General features: G+C 48.1%; 1 protein-coding gene and 1 pseudogene across 1 annotated transcript; both read right to left on the minus strand.

Moving 5' to 3' along the window:
* The window catches only part of LOC119361299, a 41,438-nt pseudogene extending 34,934 nt beyond the window's left edge, over positions 1-6,504 (minus strand).
* Positions 6,505-11,572: 5,068 nt separating this feature from the next.
* LOC119368548 (cyclin-B1-1-like) lies at positions 11,573-12,685 on the minus strand. Its single transcript, XM_037633780.1, has 4 exons — positions 12,542-12,685; positions 12,331-12,463; positions 12,050-12,228; positions 11,573-11,964 (listed from the first exon to the last, which is right to left on the minus strand). The coding sequence occupies exons 1-4, from the start codon at positions 12,568-12,570 to the stop codon at positions 11,829-11,831; spliced, it is 477 nt and encodes a 158-aa protein (XP_037489677.1). The 5' UTR covers positions 12,571-12,685; the 3' UTR covers positions 11,573-11,828.
* Between the last annotated feature and the right edge of the window lie 9,512 nt (positions 12,686-22,197).

Here is a 22,197-nt window from a genome sequence, read left to right on the forward strand (position 1 = left end):
GGCAGCGGCAGGGCACCGATGGAGGCGGGGAAGAAGGAAGAGAGAGGCGAGCGAGACGATGGTTGGTGGGCGCCCGCGCGGGGGTTAAATAGAGTGCGCTGGACGCCGCGCGCGTTGCCGCTTTTTCACGCACACAGTTTTCTTTAGGGCGCCGAACTTTCCCGCGCCGGCTGAAGCGCAGAACTGGGCTCGCGCGCGTAAAAACCGCAATTTTTCCCGCGCGCACCATATCTAGAGCGCCTGTTGGAGATGTTCTCAGGCGGGCTCCGCACGACCCACAGGAAGCGGTGGCTGGAGTTCTCGATCCCACGCGCTATCTCCTGGAGCTGCGTCGCGGAAAGTTTGCTAGAACTACAATTGTCTGTGTCACCATATGCTTTCTCTTGTCAAGTGTGATAATACGTCCTCTCGATTGATCCGGTTATGGCTAACTGTAAGACTGAAAGAGTTGCGCTTACGTATTCAATCAGTTTTTCTCAAACCGTGTTTAAACTGTGTACTGCTATTTGGTGTGTGTCTAACTATAAGAGTGAAAGAGTTGCGCTTTGTATTCAGACAATTTTTTCCAAATCTTTTTTGAACTGCCTATTGCTATTGTATGTGTGTGTGTGTGGGTAGGTGGGTGTGGGTGTGTGTGTGTGTGCGCGCACGCCCCCGCGCCCCGCGCATGTTTTGAACCTATTTCACCTGTGTAAACGACTGGGTTTGATATTTGTAATTAATACTCAGATGTTCATTTTTTTGTCACTATGGTTGTTGCATGTCTGTTTTATTGCTAGCCTTGCATAAATCTCTTATTTTTGGCATATGTCAATGTTGTTTTTCTTTCTTGGATTATGTTCAATGTTTTCTTGCACAATACATTGATGCAATAATGATATATACTTCTGGATGATATGACAATGTTTTAGAAGTCTACAAATGTCCTTAGTTTTTTTTAATTGTCAAATGCGGAGGAGGCAATCGATGTGCTCATGTAACGAGCAGTTTTCCTGGTTCAATGAGCTGAAGTAACCATGTGTGTCAAAAATATGTTCTAAAATATGGAGAGTTGCAATAGAGGTTGAACCAAAATACATTGCAAGCTCCAACCTCCAGTAGAAAAGGCTTCAGTGTGTAGCTACGCCGCAGTAATGCACTTACTTTCTATTGGCAAAGAGATTCAAGGGTGTCCTTTCCAAACCAAAATTAAGATATGCACATGCCGAAGATATGAAACACATTGGTGGGGCATGGAGCGCGCGCGCGCGCGCACACACACAGAGAGAGAGAGAGAGAGAGAGAGAGAGACCAACAACAAGAGAAAGAACGACATGTCAAAGAGCACAAACAGAAGAAGGATATTCAGCAGTCATTTTCTAGCGTACGCCGACTTCGAACATTCGTTATGCTGGACGATAGTATGGTAACATTTACTCTACTACCTATGCTATGTAAGGAGTCAAGATATATGACAGTGCTAGAATTAAGTGGTCTACCCATTGAGAATATTCCAGATGCTATTGGAGAGCTTTTTAATCTCCGCCATTTGGGTTTGCGTGATTCAAAAGTGAAGATGCTCCCGAGTTATGTTGAGAAGCTTTCAAATTTGTTGACACTGGACCTTCTTAGATCTGATGTACATGAGCTGCCTAGTGGGATTGTGAAACTGAAGAAGCTTAGGCACTTATTTGCACTATTTTAAATAGCCCGCTATATCTCCGCTATAGCACGCTATAGCGTTTACAAAAGGTCTTGCGCTAAGAGACTTTGGTCCAAACAAATGAACAAACATTTTAAATAGCGCGCTATAGCTCCGCTATAGCACGCTATAGCATTTGGAAGAGGTCCGCCGCTAAGATGCTTAGCGCGCTATTTAAAACTATGCTTATTTGTTGAGAAAAGAATTAATACAAATTTGAGAGGGCTTAAATGTTTCAGTGGTGTGCATGTCCCCAATGGTCTTGGAAATCTAACAAACCTGCAAACGTTACAAGCATTGGTAGCACATGATGAGTCTATTAGACATTTACGGCAGCTGAGGCAACTGAGAAGCTTGAGGTTATTGGATGTGAAGGAAAGCTATTCTGGACCGATCAGCGAGTCTCTTGTTCAGATGCAGTGTTTGTCCCATCTTGATGTGAATGCAAGCGATGAGAATGAGGTTCTCTCGTTGAATGCCCCCCTGCCAAACCTGCAAAGGCTACGTTTGGGTGGACGACTGGCGGAAGGGGCGTTGGACGCGTCTCCTCTCTTCCAAGCTGCTGGGGGGCAGAACTTGCATGTTTTGAATCTATATTGGTCACAACTGAGAGAAGACCCCCTGCCATCCCTTTCACGGCTGTCGAATTTGACGCATCTGGAATTCACCAGAGCATACAACAGAGAGCAGCTATCATTTCTCACGGGATGGTTTTCCAAGCTAAAGATTCTCTATCTGATAGACCTGCCTAATCTGAATCGGCTAGAGATACAGCAAGGTGCCATGGCGAGCCTGGAAAGATTATACTTTGTCAACCTCAGCAGCATGATGGTGGTCCCAGCTGGCATTGAGTTCCTCATGCCCCTCCAGTCTCTAGGCTTCTTTGAAATCACTAGTGATTTCTTTTGGTTGCTGGATCAATGTTCTGCAATTCTAGGGACATAGTGGCGGTATACTCTCTGAGATTGACCTGCCACGCTGGTTGGGAAATGTGTAATGCACCCGGAGGTATAATGTCCGGGTTTCTCTACTTTTTCACATACTACACATCATTTGCTGCTTGTTCCACCTCTGCTAAGGTGCAGTTACCGCCTGTGTTTGCTACTGCTACTACTGTTCTAATCATCATGTGCTTTTGCTTGTGAAATGTGATGGTATTTCCTACTGACTGATTCCGGCTATGGCTTATTATAAGACTGCAAGCGAGTTGTGTTTTCGTATCCAAACTAGTTTTCGCTTAACTTGTTTAAACTGTGTAATGTTATTTCACGCGTGTGTGTGCTTGTTGTGAGCCTATTTCAGCTGTGGCTGTTAAATAATTATAAAACTTGGCTTGTGAGTCATAAGTAATGCTCAGACACTCATTTTTCTTATAATTATGGTTGCTGCCTGTCTGTTTAAATTCTAGCCTTGCTCTGTTCCGTTTTATATATCTTGTTTTGGACGTATGTCTATGGTGTTCCTTTCTTGTACTACGTTTCTTGTTTTCTTGAGCAATACACTTATGGATGATCATGACAATGTTTGGAAGGCTACATCATGTTTACATATGTCTTTAAGTTTTCAAAATTCGCTGACACAGAGGAGTGAGGAGGCAACCGATGAACTCATGTAACAAGGAGTTCCTCAGGGACCGATGAGCTAACCATCCATGACCAAAATATTTCTGAGATGATATGAAGAGTTGCAGCAGAAAATGAAACAAAACACTTCCCCAAAAGAAATATGCACACTTCCGACATGAGATATATTAGGGGTAAGCTGAAGTGGCATGTCCATGCATGTGTATCCCAAAGCTTAGGGCATGTACAATGGTGCTATCTTAGGAGTTTCCTGTAGGATAGATGATGAGGTGGAAGAGAGAGAACTTATAAGAAAAGGCTTGTCTTCTCTTATTTAAGAGAAGACAAGAGGCGATCTCTTAGCACAATATGTCTCACCATATTTTTAGGAGTTACTAGTTATTGAAGATAAGGCTAAGAGATGACCCATTGTAGACAATTTTTTTGTCACCTCTAAATCACATGCAAGACTTAAGATAAGATTATCTTATCAACCACTGTACATGCCCTTAGTTACAACCTTCAAACATAGTTACTCAGGACGGTAAGCTTTGACAACTACTCCCATTGTTCACAAATACTCCCTCCATTCATAAATAAGTGACATGGTTTTAGTTCAAAGATAATATCCCTGACTTGTGGCCAAACAGCGTAGCAACTGCCTCAAGTTTTCAAACCCTTCTTGGTCTAAATGCAGGAAATAACCAGCGAATGAATGTCAGACACACCTTCCATTTTTTTGAAGAAAAAAAATCCTACAAATCTCATTTATTTGAAGAAGTCGATTGCGGGTGGGCGCAGGGCCACTCTTCCCAACTTCTTGCTAGAATACTTCTTATACACCACCTGCAACTTGCTCTGAGGGGCAGTCGAGTGTGTGGTGACCAGGATCTTTGCACTATATCTGAAATCATCACAGAAACACAGAGAGTTATTCAAGCTACAAGAGTGTGTAAAGTCATTGTTGTGCCTTCTTACATTAGCTGTGATTCAGTAAAGCCAGTATAGTGTTTGAGAGTGCGAGTCCATGAATCGGTCTTCTTGAGTGTGAGTCTGGCTGCATAGACGGCAGCAACAGCAACCATGGAGGGCTTGGACGGCACCAGCGCATATTGCATCAGTGCCAGTTCAGCAAAAAAGGACACCATGTTCATCATCTGCATCCATCGAGACAGAGAGAAACTTCGGTACGCAAACTCTTTCCTTTACAGTGCAAATACATCTGAATTTACATATGGTACATTGTATTCTTTACCTCCCCATAGTTCTTCAAATTGAAGTAAGACGCAGCCATGGCAAAGCGCGCAAGGAACACATAAGGTGTAGGAACTGTCAGGTTCCATCCAAGCCGATTGAGAATGGCTTTCTCCATCCTCAGTATCTGCTTCCTGGAGTAGGCATTGTCTGTTATCGAGACCAAATCCCTCACCTGCAGGTGTACAACCAATCAGAACATGGACTGGATATACTGCAAAGTGGAAAAGCAAAGGGGGTGGGAGAAACTTCCAGTGTACCTGTGGAAACATCATCTCCTCATACTTGCAAGCAATCAGCAGGGCTGAGACGCCTACCAGCTGCAGCTCCCTCCGAGGCACGAGCTACTTCGTGAGATACCGGTCGATGATGTACACCGTAAGGTAGAGGGTCTCTGGCATCAGATCAAACATGTCATGCACTTCTATTATCCAGTCGACGAGGATGGCCCGCATCTTGGAGCTGAGATGCACCTGGGAGTGAATGTAGTAGCGGGGGCGACGCTCATTCTGTGACGGGATAGGAAAGATCACCTTCAGAGACAAGCAACAGATCACAAGGTTTTTGCGCACACCACCTAAGAAGTACTCCCTCTGCAGTTACCTCAGCAACTTTATAGAACTTGTACAGATCATTAACGTAATCCATGAAGGCTAGCTGATTGTCGCCGTCAACCTTATCGATGTCTTGAATCACTCAATATAATGGTGGATCAGGCTCATTGCACAGGTACTGTAAATGATACTCCCTCCGTTCCTAAATATAAGTCTTTCTAAAGATTTCAATATGGACTACATACGGAGCAAAATGAGTGAATCTACACTCTAAACTACGTCTATATACATCCGTATGTAGTCCATAGTGAAATCTCTAGAAAGACTTATATTAAGGAACAGAGGGAGTACTATCTTATTTTGTTGATAGTATAAACCGATGTCTTGTTTAACAGAGCTTACATAAAAGTAATAAAGACTAGTAAAAGGACTCTCCCCGGTGTAATTTAGGTCATAAGCACCCAGGGTGCCTCAACAAACACAGAAAGAGAGAGAGACAGAATTATGAGAAACGAAGGGGGCAACAGTTCACAAAGAGGTAGTATGAGGCATGCTAACACCAAAGCATCGCAGGCCAAGAGGTATGAGGGGTGAGTGAGGGTGTTGATCACCTTCTTCCTCGAGTACTTGGGACGGAACTGACGCTGCCCTAGGACAGCTGCCTCGCGCTCACGCCGGAGTCAGGGCTGATCACAATGACGTGCTCAGGGAGAGGGGGCAGAGTGGCTTGGCATGAGCCCTCCTTGCCGGGGGTTAGTTGTAGCGGGGATTCCGCAGCAAACCCACGTTCCGACTAGCAAATTTTACCGGCTTTTGTTATGGTATATAGGTAAGGAGATATTTTCAACTTGACCGTCCATCCATTGATAAAGGGTAAAATCGACCCTTTGAATATTCCACCTATAGCAAAATTTACCAACTTTGTTATGGTAATAAGGAAATATTTTCAATGAATTATCTTTTCAGTTCACAATGTATCAAGATCTGGATATAGTACCGTTTATAAAAAAAGAAAAATATCTAGATGTAGTTGCACACGATTGACGTCATTAATTTACCACCCTCATGCCGAATTATTCTTTTATATGTATACTTTCCTTACTGTGCAATGTTACGGGGAAACACCAATGGCTATATGTATGTATCATATGTGCATGCTTGTGCACGAGAGTGTATAACTTTCGCTATCATGTACCCCTCCGTCCCAAAATAAGTGTCTCAACTTTGTACTACAGTTTTTTTTTGAGATCTGAAAGTAGAGTCTCTACTCAGATGGGTCGGTACATTCAGATATCATCAAGGAGTGAAGGCTACTTGGAACATTTGCTACCAGTATCTGCTCACCGGCAATCCTACAGAAGGCAGCCAGCCCGTGAGCCAAAGCATTGCCTCCCTGCCTTACGTACTGAACTTCGCACGCAACAAAATTTGTCATGGCCTGCTTGATATCCATGATCAGGCCATATAGGGGGAGCGTGACAGGGTTTGTGCCTTTAGCTCGTTTACAACCATTTGGCTGTCCATCTCCAATATAATCTGACCATTGAAATGTTCAGACATCGCTTGCAATCCCACGAGGGCCGCACGGGCTTCGGCCTCTTCCGCACTCTGACATCGCGGCAACTTGCTGCAGATAGATACGAGGACGCGGCCTCGGTGATCTCTACCTACCGCTCCGGCAGCACTCTCTCCGGATTCCGCGAGGAAGGCAGCGTCAGTGTTTATCTTTGCGATGCCCATATCTGGAGGCAGCCATTTGTCTGCAGGCCCAACTCCAGGGGCCTCATCGAAGCTTCCAGTTGCCAAAATTTCCTTGCTGCCTGTCCCCTCAACAAGGTCAGCAGCTATCCTCAGTTCCTCCTCAAGTTTTAGCAGGAACTGCTTTGAGCTCCCAATTGATTCCTTGCCGTCATTACGAATACAGTCTTCTCGTAAGTGCCAGCTTCTCCAGAACAACAGCAAAAATTTTGCTCTGTCTTCATCGTTTACTGTGTCCAGCAAGGTTTGCAGCCAGTTTTCCCCGGTGTACCTGAATTTTTCTTCAGAGGGCAATTTCCACACTTCCTTCATAGCAGACATGAGGGCTCTACATTTTGTGCACATGATCACCGCATGATGCTCGTTCTCACTTCCATTTCCACAAATACAACAAGTATTGTCCAGTTCAAGTGTTCTCCTCCACTTGTTTTCCTTCGTGGCTAGGGTATTAGTCGCCACTCTCCAGCTGAAAATCCAAACTTTTTCAGGCACTTTTGACTTCCATATAAGATCCCAGATGCTTCTGTCATTTGGCTCGCTGGAAGAGCTCAACGGGTTCTGGGCCATTTGGGGAAGACCTGCAGCAGCTAGCTTATAAGCACTCCTTACCGAAAAGACTCTGTTTTTCTCATAGTGCCAAGCTATTTGGTCTTGCACCTCCGAAGACGGGATGTTCAGTTTGCATATCTCGTCAGCATCAAAAGGGTGAAAGAGTTGTCTAATTAGCTTCTCATTCCACGCTTTCTGGTCCGGTACCATGAGTTGGCTTACTCAACGGATCCTCGAGCTGCGAGTGAAAGAGGCTGTTTTCAAACCCTCCCGTCTTGGTATCCACTGGTCTCTTTGTATCTGGATGTCCCTCCCGTTGCCAATCCTCCAAATGATGCCCTTCTTTAGAAGGTCCAGGCCGAACTCGATGGCCCTCCAAACGGGAGACACATCGGAGGCAAATACTGTATCCAAGAGGTTACTATTAGGGTAATATTTGGATTTTAGCACCCTCGCACACAGGCTATCCGGGTTTTGAATTAATCTCCACCCCTGCTTAGCCAAAAGTGCTTGGTTAAATAGGCACATATCTCTGAATCCGATGCCTCCTACCCTCTTCGGTTTTGTCATCCGCTCCCATGACATCCAGTGTACCTTACGGTGACCTTCCTCGTCGCCCCACCAGAAATCCCTAATCGTACGCTCATACTTCTCGCAGAAGCCCTTGGATAACATGAAGACACTCATGACGAAGGTGGGAAGTGCCTGCACAACAGACTTAACATGGACCTCCTTTGCTGCATAAGACATAAACTTTTCCGACCAGTCGCTGCACCTTTTACGAAATCTATCCATGATTGGCTGGAATTGATCATCTTTCATTCTCCCCTCCGGTGTCGGTAGGCCAAGATACTTGCTCTCAAAAGTATCCAATGTCACTTCCAGAATGGCCTTGATTTGCTCTCTCGTTGTCGTAGGGCACACCTCACTGAAGAGGATGGAACACTTGCTAGCACTTAGTAACTGCCCCGTGCACTTCTGAAATTTGGCCAGGACCCTCTTAATGGTCTCTGCTTGCCTCGGATCAGCTCGGAAAAAGATCAGATTGTCGTCTGCAAACAGAAGGTTAGAGATACCCGGACTGTTTCTAGCGATCTTGATGGGGGAGAGTGTGTTCTCTGCCAATTCTTTCTTCAAGAGGTGAACAAGCCCGTCAGCAACGAATAGAAAGAGATACGGGCTGAGGGGATCCCCTTGCCCCAGTCCACGGGTTGGAGAGAACGGCTCAAGCAACTCACCATTGCACTTTACCGAATATCTCACTGAGCTAACACATTGCATCACCCACTCCACCCACTTATTACAGAAGCCAAATTTTCTCAGCACCCCTTTCAGAAAACCCCAGTCCACTCTGTCGTAGGCTTTGGCAAGATCGAGCTTATAAGCATAGTAATTTTCTCTTGGGTTTTTGCAGTGTTGAATTTTATGGAAACACTCAAAAGCGATGATGGCATTGTCGGTTATCATCCTTCCCGGGATGAAGGCACTCTGTGTCTCCGAGATGATTCCATCCAGCAACGGTCTCAGCCTCTTCACGAGGCACTTGGAAATCACTTTGTATATAACATTGCATAGGCTAATCGGTCTATAGTTCTTAAGTGTCTGTGGGTTATTACCTTTGGGTATGAGGACTATCATCGTATCATTTATTCCTTTCAGGAGCACTCCCTTATCAAAGAAATCGAGCACACCCCTCACCACATCCTCCTTTAACACCTCCCAGTTTCGTTGGAAGAACCGGCCTGGAAGACCATCTGGCCCCGGAGCTTTAAGTGGGCCAATCTGGAATAAGGCGTCCCCAATTTTTGCGCTTGTGAAAGGCTTTGTTAACTGGACATTCATGTTGTTATCAACTCGCTCTGCAATTAGGTCCAAAATTTCCGTTGGATCGACCTCCTTCTCTGCCTCATACAAGTTCTTGAAAAACGTTGAGGTCATTTCCTGTACCCTGTTGGCATCCTCAAACCATGTGCCACTATCGTCTCTCAGTTTGAGGATAGCATTTTTCTTTCTCCTCCATGTAGCTCTTTGCTGGAACCATTTGGTATTTCTATCTCCATCTCTGACATGATCTGAGGGTGGTAGATTCCATAACCTGCTCAGTTTCTTCCGAATGTCTACTGTCTTCCTGGCAACCGATCCAAAATCCCTCTCAGCCCAGCCTTTTAGCACCCCTTGCAAGTGCAGAATTTTTCCTTGTACCCCTTGAAGGTTTTCCGCCGGCCCATTCTTCTGCCATGTGTTCACAATAGTGCTCTTTAAAGTGCCCACTCTTTCCCACATCTGTTCGTATCTGAATATGTTCTTTCTTTTACCATCCACCGGTCTCCACTCCCTCCTACTACCAAGCCGCAGGAGGATAGGGAGATGATCAGATCTCGATGAACAGATGTGTTTAACCAATGCATTCTTGAAATGGTCCGACCACTCTGGCGATGCCACAAATCTGTCCAAGCGCGCACGCACATTATTCCTTCCATCCTGTTTGTTATTGTAGGTCCATCCCGGTCCTCTATAGCCAAGATCAAAGAGGTTACAGTCCGATAGAGTCTTCCGAAAGTTTTCCATATTACTTTCGGATCTTTTTGAACCCGAGAAGTGTTCCTCCTGCCACATAGTTTCATTAAAGTCCCCCACCATCAGCCATGGGAGGTTGCTCGTGTCTTCGATTCTTCTTAATAAGGTCCACATGTTATGACGTTCGTGTGCTTTCGGTTCACCATAGACTAAAGTTGAGACACTTATTTTTGGATGGAGTGAGTATTATCTTTCCTTATTAATTGCAATTGAAAGTGGTTCTATGGAGATTGTCCAAGCCATTCAGAATTCGTCCGACTATCGGGCGTCGTGAGCTGTGATTACTGATGATTGCCGGAAGTTGATGAGTTCAGCCGGCAAGGTGACTATATATCATTGTGTGCGAGCTAATGGCTGTGCTCATGAACTCGCATGTTTCAGTTTTGAGGAGCAGGAAAAGGTGGTGTGGCGTGATAAACCTCCTTATTTTCCGATTCTCTCTATTGTAAAGGATATGATTTTTATTTAAATAAAGTAGCCAAAGTAAAAAAACAAATAACATTTGTGGGAGAGAGAGAGAGAGGGAGAGAGAGAGAGAGAGGAGCGCCAACGCCCGGCCCAACACCTGATCCGCTTTGATAGTGTCGTCGGAGTCAAGATGGGAGAGGTCCTTGGGAAGCTCATGTACATAGTAGGTCTAGGGTTAGTGTTGCCCATGTGACGTTTGGTGTATGCATCGCTCGATGCATAGGCAGGAGTTTATCTTCCTTTAAAAAAAATGTGGCGTTTGGCGTGATGTCGAGAGGGAGCATGGTGTCAACGTTTTTGAATCGCGCTCGATTGATAACGAAGGGCAGCTGCGCTGTTTGTCCTGCTGCGATTTCATGGTGGTGCGGAGGGTTTAGACCAGCCCGAAAGCCATGAGCTAAATTGCCCATTTCAGGATCTGTCCCGTGACGTCTCGATTTGTGATAACTTCGGCCAGCGGGAAGGAGGCGACCACTTAGATCGGGTGCAGGTGAAAGTAGTGTACCAGCTCTCCGCCGGAACCTGACTAGACGCTTGTTCCGCTTTCCGGCTGTTTTTTTTATTTGCCTGGGCTTGTTGAGCTGTGCCCCCAGCAGAACCTTTGTACTTATTTGTGAGACTTAAGTGTGTGTGTGGACTAGTTCGTGTATGTGCGCTCTCTAGCGGTTTGCTTTATTTATAAAGTGGGGCGAGAGCCTTTTTCGGTAAAGTAGTATACCAGCTTGCGAGATGTCATGAGCACACCATAGATTATATTCTAAATTTGTGCATATTGGGCCTTGATCTCGGAGAGCACCTGGCTGACGAAATAGACAAGGTGCTGATGACGTACTATGTGTATTTTGTGTTGTAGATCTTAACCCATTTTCTATAAAGATGGTCAAACTTGTACAAATTTGACTTAGGACAAATCTAGAACATCAATTATTTTGGAACAAAGAGAGTAGATGATATGGAGTCACAGTAGAAGCTCAACCAAAATACTGATAACATGCTATGGAATTAACTCAGAAAATGGGAGTAGCCTCACAAACCCTTTCTGAGAAGAAATGTGCAGAATTCGGACATGAGATATGTTAGGCGTAGGCGAATTTGCTTTTTTTCGACAAACGGTGAAATTTATTAACTCAAATTGAACCATCAAAGGGATACAAACACAATAACCCAGCCTCTGAAGTTGCATGTCCATGCGTGCGTATCACAAAGCTTAGTTACAGCCTTGAAAAATAATTATCAGGACCGTAAGCCTTGACAACTACCGTGGATAATATATATTGTGGTAGTCTAGCCTAGGTACTGGATGCAGCAGCTACTTCGCTTTGGTGACGAAGTCCGCTATCGATCGCTTCCTCCTTGAATTTCCCTGTGGCATATCAAGGTGCATTTTATCACACAAATGGCAAGGACTGTCAACGAAATCGCCAATTATTTGCAGAAGTCGAGTGCAGGTGGGCGCAGGGCCACTCCTCCTAACTTTTCGCTGGAATACTTCTCGTACACCACCTTCAACTTGCTCGCAGGGGCAGCCGAGTGCGCGGTCACCAGGATCTTTACACTATCCCTGAAACCATTAGAGAAAATGTCAGCACCCCTAAAATCATGACAGAAGCCCACGAGGATTATTCAAGCTACAAGTGCATGCTTACATTAGCTGTGACTCGGTAAAGCCAGTATGGTGCTTGAGAGTCTCAGTCCATAGAGGCGTCCTCTTGAGTGTGAGCCTGGCTGCATAGACAGCAGCAGCAGCAACCATGGAGGGCTTGGACAGCACCAGCGCATACTGCAGCAGCGCCAGTTCAGCAAAAAAGAACACCATGTTCTCCATCTGCGTCGATCCATACATGGAGAGAAACTTCAGCACACAAACAAGCTGTTTTACCGCGCAAAACACATGTTAATTTACATATGGTGTGTATGTATTCTTTACCTCCTCATCGTTCTTCGGATGTGAGGAGGACGAGGCCCTGGCAAAGCTTGAAAGGAACACGTAATGTGTAGGAACTGACAGGTTCCATTCAAGCGTGTTCAGAATGGCCATCTCCGTCCCCAGTATCTGCTCCCTGGTGTACAATGAACACTCAGAACGCGAACTCATACGCAGCAAAGAGAAGGGGAGAGGCTTTCGTTCAGTCTGCTACCTCTGGATCCCAGGCGTCCTCCTCCTCATACTTGCAGGCGATCAGCAGGGCCGAGGCGCATACCATCTGCAGCTCACTTCGAAGCACGGGCTTATGTATCGAGAGGTACCGGTCGATGATGTACACCGCGAGGTAGAGGGTCTCCGGCATGAGCTCAAGCTTTTCATGCACTTTTATTATCCAGTCGACGAGGGCGCCCCGCTTCCTGGAGTCGATGTCCACCTGGGAGTCCATGTAGTCGCAGGGGCGGCACTCATTCTGCAACGGGCAGGAAACATCGACTTCAGGTTCAGAGACAATCAAAGATATCACAAGGTTTTTGCACACGCTACGTAAGAGTTAATTATGCGGTTACCTCGGCAACTTCGTAGAAGTTGTAGATATCCTCTATGTAATCCGCGACGCCTAGCTGATCGTCGACGTGTAGCTCATCGATGTCTTGAATCCCTTGTAGGTGTTCGTTGGTTGTTCCAGCTTCAAACTGGCAACGCAACGGTGGATCAGACTCATTGCACAGGTTTATGATACATTGTTTTTGAAAAGGAGATTAATGAAACCAAATGACTTGTTAAACAAAGCTTACGGGAAAGTAAAGACTAATATATGGCAAAACTCTCTCCTGAGCTAGCTCGTTAGATCGAGCGGGCAAGTAAAAAAAACTGTCCTGCATGACGAGACCCCCGGAGCCACCCCCGCCCCTGCGGTGGTCGGCGACGTTCTCGTCGGCTCCTCTCGACAGCAGGACGGACTGGCGCCCCGGAACCCTCTTCCTCGACCAGCCACACAACTTTTTCTTCCTATGGGATGACGGAGGGAAGATCGTAGAGGGAAGACTGCTGCGAGAGAAGGAATGGATCTCGCCTGGAATTGAGATGGTGCTTTTGGACTGCCTCATTCGCGTTGGCCACCGGGTGTTCCCGGCGCGGCGCAGGCTTACCTTGGCGCCGGGGGCCATTGATCCAAGCTGTGGTTCGGCGGCAAAGTCGCCTGCTGCGGGATCACGTTTTGAGCCCCTGGCCATGGACGAAGTCGCCGATCTGCCTGCAGCGGAGGGGGTGGCGGTCCAGGCGGCAAATATGGTCCTTTCCCAAGCAGATCTTGATGCAGAAGGCGGTCCTTGGACCTCCGTGTCTCGCCCGGAGAAATCAAAAGAGGAGCTAGTGCAGGAATTTTGGAACGACGTCGGTTTTCCGACGCCGGCGTCGTGAGTCTGGGAACGTCGGGGTTCCGCGTCCCCGGAGACATCGGCCGGCCAGGAGTGCCTGGGTTCGTCTCATAAGCCGTCCGCTCGGCCAGATGGAGCGCCGAAATCGTCAAAGCCGTCGCCGGCGACACCAAGGCAGCGCCGAGGGGTATGCATCAAGCCTTGGAGAGGGCCACTCCCCCGTCCGCGGATCACGCCGCCGGTGGCGCTGGCCGCATTCATGCCGGATGCGCTGGCCGATCCGTCATCTTCGGCGGAGCAAAGTCAAGGGACCATAACGCTCGCGGCAACGCATGCATGCAAAGATCATGCATCCGGTCAAACAACGCTTCGTTCCATGGGCCTTTTGCATGCTGAAGGGCCCAGCAAGGGCCAGGCTGCTCGTTTGGGACGTACTATCAGAAGGGCCGACGTATTTCTTCGCCAAACGCATCTACGCCCTAATACTGCCTCCGTCTGCGCGTACTCTCGGACTGCGCCGCCAACGTATGCTGCTGCCCTGCGCCGGCCATCACCGCAGCTCATCGCTGGCCGGAACAGCAACGCGCCTAAGGGGCCTCCTCTGGCCGGAGTTGCGACGCCGAACCTCGGGCCACCCGCCGGCTTTGGTGCTGCTGCCGGACCCTTTCGTTTCGGTGCTTCATCATCGTCTGCCCATCGTTCCGGCCAGCGGGCTGCTCCGACAGCGCCGGCACCGGTTGTCTTTGGGGCCGGCAATACGACTGCGCCGGATGCTACTGCTCGCCGCAACAAGCCCAAGCGCAAGGGGGGGGCGCCGTGATGCCACTGCTGCCGGTGCCGTCCCCCCGGCTGCGCGACCTCCGCCAATATTCCCGCCGCCTGCTACGGTGCCCGCCCCCACCAAGCATGTTCCTGAGGCTCGAGACACTGCTCCGATGGTTGTGCCTCAGGGTGGACACGGTCCGGGCCGGTCCGGTCCCGGTCCGAGCCGTCGTTTGGACCGGCCGCCGGCGGTCCGGTCCGGACCGGACCGAGCAGTGCGGCGGTCCCAATTTCAGGGACCGGACCGGCAGATGCAAAGCTCGGTGCGGACCGTCGGTCCTCACGGTCCTGACGCATACCGTCACTGCCATGTAGGCCCAGGCTGTCGGAGCGGTACTCGGCGCAGCAGCACGGTGGCCGGAGACGGAGAAGACGAACGTGATGCGCGGCGGCACGGCGGCGCGAGGGACAGAGACGGAGAGGCACGGCCGCGAGGGGGAGAGGGGAGGAACAGCAGCGCAAGGGAGCGGCGGCGCGAGGCAGAGGCACAGCGGCCGGCGGCGCGGCCTGGTGCTAGTCCAGCCCGCTGGTGGAAGGAGCAGCGGCGGCGGCGCAGTGCGTCCTGGTGGAAGCGGCGGCGCACACACGCACGAACGGGATGCGGGATGAGTTTAGGTCAGGCACACACGCACGATCTATATGTGTGATGTGTGATGGGCTTCCTGATTAGCTCTAATTGGGCTGGGCCGTCAGTCCTCCGAGCCGGACCGAGCTAAGACCGGACCGGACCGGTCGATTTTCGGGCCGAAATTGCCAGCTCGGACCGGCCAGTTTTCCTAGCGGGCCGGGACCGATCGGTCCGGTCCTGGTCGGTCCACGAGCGGGCCCAAAAGCCCGCTCGCTACGTCCAGGCTGAGTTGTGCCCTCCGCTGAAGCCACTGGACGTGGGCCGAAAGGAAAACGAACTGGTCTTTGGTGTTTCAAATGTCGTTCAGATGATCATCTTTCCAAGGACTGCACGGCAATTCATTTCTGTCATATTTGCGACAATTACAAGCACCCTTTGCATCGGTGCCATGTGCTTAAGCAACCGAGGCCTACCGCGTCGCTTGGTGGATGTGGTTTAGTTAACGCTATGTTCCTGCAATTGCCGGACTTGCTATTCAAGGAGCACCTTGCACCTCCAACCCTGCCGACTGCTTTGGTTATGATCTCCGGTGGGTCTTTGTCCGCTGCTGTGGTTGAGGTAGAGGTCGCCAAGATCGCATCGGTTCAGACATCTTGGAAATGGGGAGCCGTACCCCATGGAGACAATGCTTTTTTAGTTTGTTTCCTGACCGTGGAGGTATTGAAGCGCGTGTCAGTTTTTGAGTATAATGTCAAATCACAAGACGTGAAGATTGCTTTTAGTGAATGGAAAGTTGAAGAGGTTTCATCGATTCTCCCTTTGCAATCTGTTTGGGTACATGTCACAGGTGTCCCACCACCTCTCCGCCATTTTCTTGGTTTATGGGCGGTAGGATCAGTCATTGGCGCCACGCAAGACATTGACTTGGTTTGTTTGCGCCGTCATGATATTGTGCGCATCCAGGTGGCGGTCCACTCTTTGGATATTTTCTCCAAAAAAGATGGTTCTGATGAAGCCTCGGTCTCCTCGGATGTCTATATAAAGCTTAATGGGTATGCATTTCGGTTTGTACTGGAGGAGGAAGATTTTGTTCCCGACGTTGATTTTATTCCACGGATTTGGGAAAACCATGATGATGGACATGATGACGGCGCTAACCGAGATGAGGATATGCCTGATAGGGATGCTAACAAGAGGTCAAAAAGCGTCCAAGCTGTTGATCAAAATTCGGCGTCGGGGTCTCAAGTAAGTGCTGCTGTCCCCATGCAGTCTACGCAACAAATAGTGCATACTACTACTCTTGAGTCATCTGTTGTGAGTCTGCCAGAGGATATGGATACACACATGCACGTACCGGTGGTGCAGGAGTCCATGGATGCATGCATACTAATGCAAGACGAGTTGGAGAAGGGCAGGTCCACAAGGTGCACCACTATGCATGTAACGGATGCTGCAAACGACTCGGCTGCTCACGTGAAGGCAGCAGCAGTTGTGCACGGGCCACCGGCGCAGCCAACCGCGGTGGTTTCTGTATGTTTCGCTGGGCACGCTGCACCGGCTTCAGCGCTGCTCCAGTCGGCCGTGCATCTGGCCATGACACCAGCCGCACACAGTACTGTGCATGGTGCTACCCCGGCTTCGACGCCGCTACAGCCAACCTTGACTCCAGCCGCGCATGCGATACTTCCTGCTTCGGTTGGCGTGCGGGAATCTAGGACGTCGCCAACGATGGAGTCTCCAGATCGTGCGGCCGTTGCCGTGGTGCCACTTGGCCCAGCGGCGGATCATGCTAGAGGATCTTCTTCGGCATCTGATGCGGGCGTTCCGATGGGAGCCACGACGCGTCCCTCTTCACCAACCCTTGGGACGCTTAGGACGGCGCCTGCTTTGCAGAGGACTACATCAACTATTCCGCCGAAGACTTTGACGGGGACTACGCACGGAGGGTTGGCTACACCCTTGCGACGTAGTAACCGTCACTCCCTCAATGTTGATGGTTCTTCCTCGACTGATGAGCACTCTCTTGCAAAGGCAATGCGCCTCCAGGCTTCGAGGAATTTGGACCCCATGACAGGCACCTCGTCCGCTCAGTCATTTCTCTCTTTGTCCGACAACCATATTTCTACTAGTTTAAATAAAGTCGGCGTATCTATGGGAAATAATGATAATGAAATTAATTTGTCGGTACGGGTTCTTAAACATATGGAGATCGACCGCTTAAAGGTTTCTTCGAAATGTAAAACCACCATACCTGACCCCGAAACCGAGGAGGATGATGAAGCGGATGCCAAATATGATGGTCCGCTTATATCCCACTTGGTTGGTGAGGTTACGGAGGTTGGATTGGATGATGCAAGACCTGGGTCCATGTTTTGTGACTTCATGGCATCTTCGCGGAAATCTAAATCACACTCCTCTAAAAAGAAACAAAAGCCGCCGAAGAAGGCGAAGAGTTCAACACAAACCCGAGTTTCCACATGAGAGGCATGTTTTGGAATAGCAGAGGTCACTCGGACTTGGCTAAACATAAACATGTCAGTGATTGTGTTCGGGGACACGGTTTGGATTTTGTGGCAATTTCTGAGGCTGGCAAGTGCGACTTTCGCCCGCATGTCCTCGATCACCTATCAGGTGGTTTCGACTACACATGGCATAGTCTACCAGCTCGTGGAAGATCTGGAGGAATCCTTCTTGGGATAATGACAACAACCATGGACTCGTTGGCTTTTTCGATCGGTGAATTTCATATAAAATTTCACTTGCGGAATAGAGCTGACAATTTTACATGGACTCTTGTCGCTGTCTATGGGGCTGCCCAAGATGAGCATAAATCTGCTTTCCATCGAGAATTGGTTAACCTGGCTAAGAATAACCCGTACCCAATGCTTATTGAAGGGAACTTTAACATTCTGAGGTACCAGGAAGAGAAAAATAATGACCGCTTTGACACTCATTGGCCTTTCCTATTCAATGCTGTGTTAGATAGTTTGGATCTTCGGGAGGCCAGTATGTCGGGGCGTCAGTTCACTTGGGCGAACAACCGATCTGTGCCGACATACGAGAAGCTCGATAGGGTACTAATGGATAACGAATGGGAACTAAAATTTCCTCTGGTAACCGTGCGAGCCCTAGAGCGTATCGAGGCCTTATCGGATCATGCACCCATCATTCTGGATTCTAACTCTACGAACCCAGCCAGACGACGCCCTTTCAAATTTGAATTGGGATGGCTGAATAGGGCCGGATTTGTAGACATGATCAAGAATGTTTGGGAGAGGCCCGCTGTTGGTCGTACACCTATTCAACGATGGATCTTTAAAATAAGAGCCATGAGGCGACACCTCTCTGGATGGGCAAAACACACCAACGGAATTTATAAAAAAGAAAAACAAAGGCTCTGTACCATCATTGATGACCTTGACAAAATTGCAGAGACGCGCACATTATCTCAGCAAGAGATTGAATTGAAAAATCAATCTAATGAGATGGTTGCCCGTCTACTGCGAGAAGAGGAGATCAAATACTACCAGAGATCCAAAGCTGATTTCATTTTAATGGGTGATAGTAATACAAGATACTTCCAATTGGTCGCCAATGGGCGGCATAGGAAGAAATGTATTTACAGTCTCCAACAAGATGAGGGGAGGATCGAAGGTTAGGAGGAGCTCAAAAAGTATATCACCAAATACTACAAATCTCTTTTCGAAGCGCCGACCGAAGGGAATTTCACCCTTGATGAAACCCGAATAGATGATATTCCACATGTCACGTCAGAAGAAAACGATATCCTAACGGCACCATTCTCAGAAGAGGAGGTACGAGCTGCGGTGTTCCAAATGGAACATAACAAAGCTCCAGGCCCTGATGGTTTCCCCGCAGAATTCTATCAGAATTTCTGGGATATCATCAAGTCTGACCTTTTGGAGTTGTTCAATTGTTTTCATGCCGACCGACTTGACCTATTCAGACTTAATTTTGGCGAGATTGTCTTGTTGCCGAAGATTGAGGAGGCCGAACGGATTCAACAGTTCAGACCCATATGCCTCCATAATGTCAGCTTCAAGATTTTCACCAAAGTGGCGACGAATAGATTAAACTCGGTAGCTGACCATGTTGTTCGGCCATCTCAAACAGATTTCATGCAAGGAAGGAACATACTCGATGGCGTAGTAATCCTGCATGAGACCGTCCATGAGATGCACCGAAAAAACATGAGTGGAGTAGTATTCAAAATAGACTTTGAAAAAGCCTATGACAAGGTCAAATGGTCTTTCCTCCAACATGCCCTAAGGATGAAAGGCTTCTCCGATAAACGGTGCAAGTGGATCCACAATTTTGTAACTGGAGGTAGTGTGGCCATCAAAGTCAATGATGATGTCGGCCATTACTTTCAGACAAAAAAATGACTACGACAGGGTGATGCCATATCCCCAATGTTATTTAACATTGTGGCTGACATGTTGGCTATTCTGATTGAGCGCGCCAAGCAGGATGGGCAGATTACAGGAGTAGTGCCACATCTAGTGGATGGTGGTCTCTCTATTCTGCAATATACTGATGACACAATTCTCTTTATGGAACATGACCTAGACAAGGCTAGAAACCTGAAACTTCTGCTGTCAGCGTTTGAGCAAATGTCGGGTCTTAAGATTAACTTCCATAAAAGTGAATTGTTCTGCTTTGGAGAAGCCGCTAAGGCAGCGGCCGATTATGCTGACCTTTTTGGTTGTGCACATGGAAAATTCCCAATCAAATATTTGGGAATACCAATTCATTATCGGCGTCTCACCATTGCGGAGTGGAAGCATGTAGAGGAGCGGCTAGAGAAACGCTTGAGCAGCTGGAAAGGCAAGTTGCTCTCGGTTGGAGGACGATTGGTTTTAATAAACTCTGTCCTTACAAATATGGTTCTCTATATGCTTTCATTCTTCCAGCTCCCAAAAGGGGTCTTGCAAAGACTGGACTATTTTAGGTCCAGGTTCTTTTGGCAAGGAGATGGTGAAAAGAAAAAATATAGACTGGCCAAATGGAGTTTGGTTTGTAGGCCGAAAGACCAGGGCGGCCTTGGTATTCATGACCTACAGGTCAAGAATGAGGCTCTACTTAGTAAATGGTTGTTCAAACTTCTTACTGAGGATGGTGTTTGGCAAACCATGCTGCGCAATAAGTATATAGGTCAAAAGGTGGTGTCTCAGGTATATTGGAAACCTGGAGACTCACACTTTTGGGACGGCCTAATGGCGGCAAAGAAACATCTTTTTCGCTTTGGGTCTTTCGCGATAAAGGACGGGTTGGAGATTCGTTTTTGGGAAGACATCTGGCTAGGCAATGCTAGCCTCCGAGAACAATACCCAGCCTTATACAACATTGTACGCGATAAGAATAATACTATTGCGCAAGTGCTCAGTTCATCCCCGCCAAATATTTTGTTCAGGCGGGATTTGATCGGCACCTGACTTATGTCATGGAATAATCTATTGTCCCGTCTGGATTCGGTTATCCTGACACAAGGTCGTGATGTGTTTCGCTGGAACCTTACTACATCGGGGTCTTTCACAATAGACTCTATGTATCGTGCACTCACGCATACTGAGGTACCGGTGAGTAATAATTTTTTTTTTGGAAAGCGAAGGTACCACTTAAAGTCAAAATATTCATGTGGTATCTCCGTAGGGGAGTTGTGCTAACAAAAGACAACCTCGCACGACGCAACTGGTCGGGAAGTAAGAAATGTTGTTTTTGTACTCACGACGAGACAATTAAACACCTCTTTTTTCACTGTAAGTTTGCGCGTTCTCCATCCAAATAGCGTCAAATTTGTATCCGCCCACAAGTGTTGCCAATATTTTTGGTCATTGGTTGGACGGTATTTCAAATAGGTACAAAACGCTAATAAGGGTGGGAGCGTATGCCTTACTATGGTCGCTTTGACTATGTAGAAATGATGTTGTTTTTAATGACAAAACTGTTTCTCCTTTGCAGGTTATTTTCCGTTGTACGTACTCGCTTCGTACGTGGTGTTCGCTACAATGAGCGGAGTACCAACCGCTGTTCAAGGCGGTGTGTACGCGGTTGGAGCAGGTGGCTACGGAGGTTTTTACCCAACATGGATGGCAGCATAATCTCCGGCTCGGTCCACCATCTTTTTCGACATAGGCATAGTGTCGGTCTATGGACTCTACTATTACCGAATTGTCGGTCTTTTATCTTTCTATTTATCAGACTACTGGTGTTTGACTGTGTGCATCCTAATTATGCAGAGGCCGGGTAATACTCTTAATGCTTTGTATCACTTTGATGCTACATTTTGAGATAATAAAAGCACCCTTTATCTTAAAAAATGGCAAAACTCTCTCCTAGTGCAGTTTAGGTCAAAGCATCCGAAGCAAAGCTTAATTTGTGCCCAGCAGAAGCAGCATTAGATGAAGGTTTCCGGTACTGGGATGTAAGAAGCCTTCGAAACGAAGTGTTTTGTGACAGATGACGAACCTTAGAGCGTGATGAGGGCATATAAGCGAGCGGGGGTGTTGATCGCCTTCTTCTTCCTCGCGTATACTTCCGGGCGCCGGAGCTGACGCTGCCCTCCGACTGCTGCCTCGCGCTCGCGCCGGAGTGGATGACGTGCTTAGGGGGAGGAGGTCTCTCGCGGCCGGGTTCCGCCGCAGCAAAGCGACGTCGTTCTGATTAGCACGAGGCCAGGTTAAGGCTTCAAGTACGCTGTCCTCCGACTCCTGGCTCGCGCTCACATGGGAGGCGGGGCTGATCTCCATGGCGGAGTCTTATAGGAGCTCTCCTCGCCGTAGGTCTGTCGGAGCCGGATTTCTAAGGAAAGCGACGTTCCGATTAGCACGAGGCCATGTTAATGCTCCAACTTTGACCGTCAGTTGATAAAGGGTAAATTCGTCGTATGAATGTTCCACATATAGCAATTTTCACCGGCTTTGCCGTGGAAAGGAATTTTTGCCCACTGAATTTGATTTCATGAAAGGAATGATTGGATCTGAGGGGATGGCTTGCTCGGGCGACCTCGACGCCCCGCGGGGCGATTCGCCCGCCGCACCTGCCTCGCCGCCGGCCGCCCTCCCTGCCGTGGCCTCCGTC

This window comes from Triticum dicoccoides, chromosome 2B (assembly GCF_002162155.2).
Source record: "Triticum dicoccoides isolate Atlit2015 ecotype Zavitan chromosome 2B, WEW_v2.0, whole genome shotgun sequence".
In the NCBI taxonomy this organism is placed as follows: Eukaryota; Viridiplantae; Streptophyta; class Magnoliopsida; order Poales; family Poaceae; genus Triticum; species Triticum dicoccoides.